Source organism: Vanessa cardui, chromosome 9 (assembly GCF_905220365.1).
Source record: "Vanessa cardui chromosome 9, ilVanCard2.1, whole genome shotgun sequence".
Taxonomy (NCBI): domain Eukaryota; kingdom Metazoa; phylum Arthropoda; class Insecta; order Lepidoptera; family Nymphalidae; genus Vanessa; species Vanessa cardui.
In genome coordinates this window covers 15,096,711-15,103,282 of record NC_061131.1, presented here as the reverse complement: position 1 = coordinate 15,103,282, position 6,572 = coordinate 15,096,711, and the positions used below count along the sequence as shown (strand labels likewise).

General features: G+C 37.9%; 1 protein-coding gene across 1 annotated transcript; it reads left to right on the top strand.

Moving 5' to 3' along the window:
• The first annotated feature begins 1,655 nt into the window (after positions 1–1,655).
• On the top strand, positions 1,656–2,657 carry LOC124532539 (larval/pupal cuticle protein H1C-like). Its single transcript, XM_047107487.1, has 2 exons — positions 1,656–1,695; positions 1,959–2,657. Exons 1-2 carry the CDS (start codon positions 1,684–1,686, stop codon positions 2,589–2,591), a joined length of 645 nt encoding a protein of 214 aa, XP_046963443.1. The 5' UTR covers positions 1,656–1,683; the 3' UTR covers positions 2,592–2,657.
• Positions 2,658–6,572: the final 3,915 nt, after the last annotated feature.

The following is a 6,572-nucleotide window of genomic DNA, read 5'->3' as shown; positions in this document are numbered from 1 at the left end:
CGGACCAACGCTTTCACATTATTTTAGAAACCTTTTGAGAAAAGTGAAGGCGGTGTTAATTTGAAGGTGTTTTTCGCGTTCAATTAAGTTTTATAACAAATTTTATTTTTATAAAAGATTTGAAGATTTTTTTTTGTTATTCGACTAGTAAACTTAAAAAATTGTCTTAAAAAAAATACATTTACAGCAGTACAGATTCAGCAGCGACCTCGAACATTTTATTAGAACTTTAAAAACCACTTAATATAAACTGTTTTTTCTCCACTATTATTCTTTTCAAAGAAGTTTTTATATTTTTCGTAAATTTTGAATAAAGATTTTCTTAACCATGAGCTTGAAGCGAAACTGAATCTTTTATAAATTTTCTTATCAGAATAAAGGCCCTCAATCTCTTAACTCCAATAACGTTATCCAAAGCGGATTTGAAAGCCAATGGGAGGCGATCGGTCATGGCGTTGATTTTGTGCAATCAGTTATCATAAAATATCTGACTCTATTATTCCATTAACAATAAGTGCTGGTTTAAAGATATAAATCAAGAATTAATTTTTTGCGTCTGTCACCACTTAGTACTTGATCGCACACATCATGCAAACAAAAAAACAAACACCCGTGAAGGTAATACAAAACCTTCCCGTTATAAAGTCGGATAACGGAGGTATTTTTATTTTACAATAAAATGCGATATACGAATATGAGAAACATTAAAAAAACCATATAGTTTGGATATTTACTGTATCTTTTTTTATTTTCATTTCGATGCTGATAATAACTTACATTGACATTGACATTTTATTAATTTATAATATTTATAATTTGATTATTTACTTGGTGGTAGGGCTTTGTGCTAGCCCGTCTGAGTAGGTACCACCCACTCATCAGTTGTTCTACCGCCAAATAACAGTCCTCAGTATTGTTGTGTTCCGGTCTGAAGGGTAAGTGAGCCAGTGTAACTGCAGGCACAAGGGACATAACATCTTAGTTCCCAAGGTTGGTGGCAGATTGACGATGTAAGAAATAGTTAATATTTCATACAGCGTCATTGTCTATGGGCGATGGTGACCACTTACCATCAGGTGGCCCATATGCTTGTCCTTCAAACTATACCATAAAAAAAAATTAAATTAAATAAAAACAAAATTATTCAGCTAAACAGACATTTAAAAAATTGAAACTTAATGATATTCATAAATTAGTTGGTATTAAGTTTTAGCTTCTTGTGCTTGTTTGAGACGTTGAGTTTGAATGGATCATTCATCACGAGACGACACTCCCATCGTAAACACAAGAAAGCCCTTGTCGTATAATAATTAAGCGACAGTGCCTATACTTACAGCACAATAGTAGAGATACATCCATCACTTTATTCTCCGAGCACCCGTCCCGATTCCGCTCCGCTTAAATAAAAAGCCAGGGTGTTTTATAAATTTATTTCTTTAACGTTTTACTGTACGATATAATCTGTACAATGTATAGTAAGTAAAACACGGCACATATAGTAAGTAACACAACCGGTCCGCGCCGAGATTTGTCAAAATCGCTTCCTGGCTCCCTCAGTGCCCTTGGTGTTGGCTAGTTACTGGCGTGAGTTCCGTTTTGCGACAAAACTGAGCAGGTATAAAAGCTGTCTAGGAGATAGCAAAATCAATCAGTAGCTTTCGAGCAGTCTAACAGAAGTGCACGATGAGATTTCTGGTGGGTTCATACTATCGTTTTATTCAATGTTATTATAATGAGATGACTGTTGAAAACAAGACCGTCTAAAGACACTTAATAATAATGTCCATGCCGCTAGAGAGAAATGTAAAAAACATCACCCTCTAATGCATGTAACGAAACTCATCAAAGTCGAGTATCGGTAGATCAAGAGATTTCCGCTTTTCTGCTCCTACGCGAAATAACCTGTTTTGTTTCCTTACTATATTACAAGAATTTATTTCGAGAATATTTCTTTACAGATTGTTACCGCCGCCATCTTCGCTTGCGCCGCAGCTGCGCCATCTGGCGCTCTGCTGGCCACATCCTACTCCAGTGGCGTCATCAACCACGGAGCACCATGGGCCGCTGCTTACGCTGCACCCTTGGCCGTCGCCGCAGCCCCATTGGCGGTAGCACACGCCGCCCCAGTAGCCGTACCCACCATCTCCTCTGGTGATGTCCAGGCTGCAGCAATCGACGCTCACGTCGAAGCCGCCGACCACGCCCGCGCAGCCGTCGACACCGTACGGCAGATAAACGACCAGGCCGCTGAAATCCAAGGCAGAGCCATCAACGCCGCCGAGGACCACGCCTGGCAAGCGGTGAACGCCGCCCAGACTGCTGCTGCCCAAATCGACGGCGCCGCCGCGAACGCATCTCCCGCCATCGCTCGCCAGGTCGCTGGTCAGGTGGCTCCCGTCGCTGCGTACGCCGCCCCCGTCTTCGCTGCACCAGCCCTCGCCGCTCGCGCCTTTGCTGCCCCTCTCGTGTCCGCGTACGGCGTCGCCCCCGTCTACGCTGGCAGTCAGTCCGTGTCCACTCAGTCCCTCTCGCAGACTCACCCAGTCCCATTCGCCCATGCGCCGGTCGCATACGCCGCCCACGCTTGGTAAACAGATCCTAGCCAAATTTTACATTAAATTATAGATTTATGAAAATTGTACAGACAAGACGAAGATGAGCGAATAAAAACTTTAATTTTATTAATGAATTTATTTTTAACATGTTATTATGGATCAAAAAATAACGCTTGCATTTGTATTATAATATAAACTAGCCACAGCTTGATAAGCTAACCACTAGATCAAAGAATCCTTCACTAAAATTTTATTTATATTTGTTGCAAGAAAATAATACAAACGTAATTCATTCTGGAGTTGATTAGTAGTTGTGATGTGTATGTAAGATATGCCAATATTATGCGGGCCACTATAAAATATTACCAAACACACTGTTATATTGTATAACTGGCTTCACATTGAGAATCGCTTCAAACAGAGATTGTTAATTTATTTCCAGCGAGTACAATCTCGCAATCGCAGATCTGTTTGAGCAGCTCCTCGCGGCCTCTGCTCGTCGTGGCGAAGGCGATGCGGGCGCTGGCACGCTCACAAAGCTCGTTATCATGCCCATTTTTTCTTGTCACTGTCAGGCGGCCGTTGGAACGTAGCTATTTTATGAAACAATGGCCTGTTCTCATTGCGTTTTAATGAAAATTCGTGTGAAATGTTTCACAAGAGTAGATGATTAAAGAAGTACTACGAGGCCGCTAGCTCGTTATATCGTTTCGCTTTTTGGATATTGTGCCGAACAAATGCTACGATACGTTGTATCTTTTTAAATAAAATCGTATCACTCCAGTGGTCTTTGCACGGGAGTAATAGGTTCTCTTATCTTAATTAAAGTTAACAAACTCACTGCCGTTATATTACAACGACTCTTCAAATAATTAACAATATAAAAATTCCGAAATTAAAATAAAATCTATGTCTCGCCAACAATTGTCATAAATACAAAATTTAGTTAAGTCAGCTTGTATATGATTATAACATTACGTACCCAATGATACCAATATTATAAACGGATACGATTTGTTTGTTAGTTTACATCGCATTTATGCAAAACTATTAATCTGATTTCCATATAGTCCCAAACCGACTCTCACATTAATTTGGATTATAGTTTGTCACGGAGGCTAGCGTGTTTATGGGGCGCGTATTATGTTTCGTCACTAAATAAATGAGTGCGGTTCACATTACTTGAATATCCATTATAATTCTGTATGCGATTCACACGACAAAGCAGCAACTTGATACTCCAAACTCCTTATTCGCCGTGACGTCCTTTGTAACAAATTACCGTCCATAAGGAAAGTTTCACGTGACGCCTTTATACGACAAGATAAGAAATTATTTACACGTACTTCATATTATATCACAACATTTTAGTTTATCCAATGAAGGACACTTCACCAACGAGGCAGAGAGCGTTCATATTTATTGAGATCTTTATTGAAGGACCATAAACTTAGTTGTCAATTCTTATTATCATAATTTCAAGTGCAAATAATATGTAGATTTTATTGATTTATATATATATACTAGCAGACCCGGCCACGCGTTGCTGTGGCTGAGTGATTAAGGAAGGATTTAAAAGACAAAATTTAACACAAATTAACATAGCATTTTTAATTTCATTTTATTTATAAATACTCTGATAACCTTTAATTAAAATAAATCACAGTTTATCACATTAAAGTTTACTGAAGCGCCAGTCGATGTACAATATTTTTGCTCAACCTGTCTTTTGTTAGCACAAATAAACGTGATGATCTTCCTACACGTGAACAGGCCATGTATAATTTGCCCATGGGAGAAACATGGATTCTCTAAATCTAAGCCGCAAATAGACATTGTTTGGCCTTGTGACATATTTATAGTCATCGCGAAAGCTAAACGAATAGGACATTGCAGTCTTTTAAATGGTATTGGAGAATCTGACGGTATCATTGGAATGCGTGGTAACAGAACGATTTCTCCTTTAAACTTTCCTGTCAAAATAGTTGCTTCGAGAACATTTCCGGTAATTTTTTTTATTACCAAACGTGTACCGTTGCATAGTTTAGGGGGGTTCAAATTACGCAGAAGAATAATCGGTGATCCAATTTTGATTCGAAGATTGTGTGGAGGCATTCCTGTTGTGTCTAAAGAATTTAAAAATTCAATTGGAAAATTCACTGCTTCATTTTCATCAACAGTAGTGTCGATTGACTTGAACGACATCAAATCACCTGGTAATAGTTGTTGTATCTGGTAGTCAATTAGATCTACATCAACATTTTTCGCTGCCATAATAGCACGATTACTAAGCCAATTATGATTTAGATAGTTATTTATTATATCTGGGAATACACTTTCGATCAGGTCATTTTTAGTTTGAACAACAGTACAGAAATGTTCTGGTAATTTTATGCATTGGGTATCTTGATAAAATTGTACTTCACCGTTTCCAATATCTAATAATTGCTGAGAAAATACTCGTGCTGCCGGATCATTTTGGAGTTGTACTCGCATGTTTTTTGTCAATCTTAGAGTTTTGACGTTTCTCCATAAAAATGATTGTTTTAGACATGCATTGTCAACTGGATCACCGACCATAATAATCGCAACTTCATCTACAGTTGGCGCATTGACCCTGCCAACGTGTCCTCCCGATGGTACTTTGTCAGCTTTAATGACGATTTGATAATTGTCACCTTTTAATTGTGGTGATACTCTTTTAAACAATTGAATCAGATGATTACGGTTCTCCAAAAAAATTTCTAACGATACTACAATTGATCTCTCTTCTGCTTGTTCAATAAAATTATGCTGGCATCGCGTTGTCACACGTTCTTCACAACTGCCCAATAAATAGATTTGGAGAAATTTTGGATCTTCATTTGGCATTGGCATCAATGACCCTATTTTATGGTACACTTGTCCTTGTATTTTAAATGTTGTTTCAAATTTACGACCATCAGTTGAGAGATCGCAAATTTTTGAAGCTCCAAATGATGTCATTTGAAAGCAAGAATTCAACTTTCGTGTCTTACGCAAAAATAATTTTGAATCATTTGAAATGCTAGAAAGAAGAGATTTCAAAGGTTCAGGCGGAGTAGGGAGTGGTAATAATACAACTTTCCCTGAGGCACAACACATGCCAGGTGATTCATTTCGAAATTTTAACGCCTGACAATGTTTGCATATTTTGTTCATCGCACCGATAGTAACATTGGGATCAGCTGAGTAATTAATGTCTGGTGCATAATTAAACCTAAGACGAACAAATGATTCACGTGTTAATGCACGACTGGTTCGCTGCCTTTCTCGGTCTCGTTCTCTAATTGAATCTATGTGTTGTCCACGTGCAGCTCTTGTTCTCGATAAATATTCTTGGAGACGATTATCACGCTGTTCTCTTAATTCATGCGCACGAATATCAACTATGCGAATTCTTTGAGCTTCATTTCTTTCTGCTCTTTGTTCGACTGATTCGTGAGCTCTTTCAAGACGCCGTTGTCGAGCTTTTTTGCTACGGGCATTGTTGGGGTTAGATTTTTTTGGTGGCATTTTACTGAAAATTTTATGTGAATAAATTCCTTGTACTATTATTTTGTTGTTCTTATATTTCACTGCATTATGTAACTGTAAATTAGTAGCTATATAGATATCCAAAATAATATACAACAAATGAAAATAAAATGAAAAATGATCCCGAAAAGGCGATGTCACAGAGAGTATCGATCAAAAAATGGCCAGCACCAAGTGTAGTGGAAAATGAAATCTAAAATTCAACGGTAGCGCCATCTATGATAAGTTAATGATAAACGGTCTGACAGATTTCTGTAAAAAATCCTATGTGAGGCGCCATCTGTTCGAAATTTTCGTAACTTACAATTAATAACAACAATCAACTTTGATAAACAGTTTATTGTTATTTATAAATCATTGAGGCCATTAATCGAAATGAAAACTATCCTATCTCTTAAGTTGGACCAAATTACACATAAATGCCAAATTTCATCAATATCGGTTGAGCTGGTGAAGAGTTCA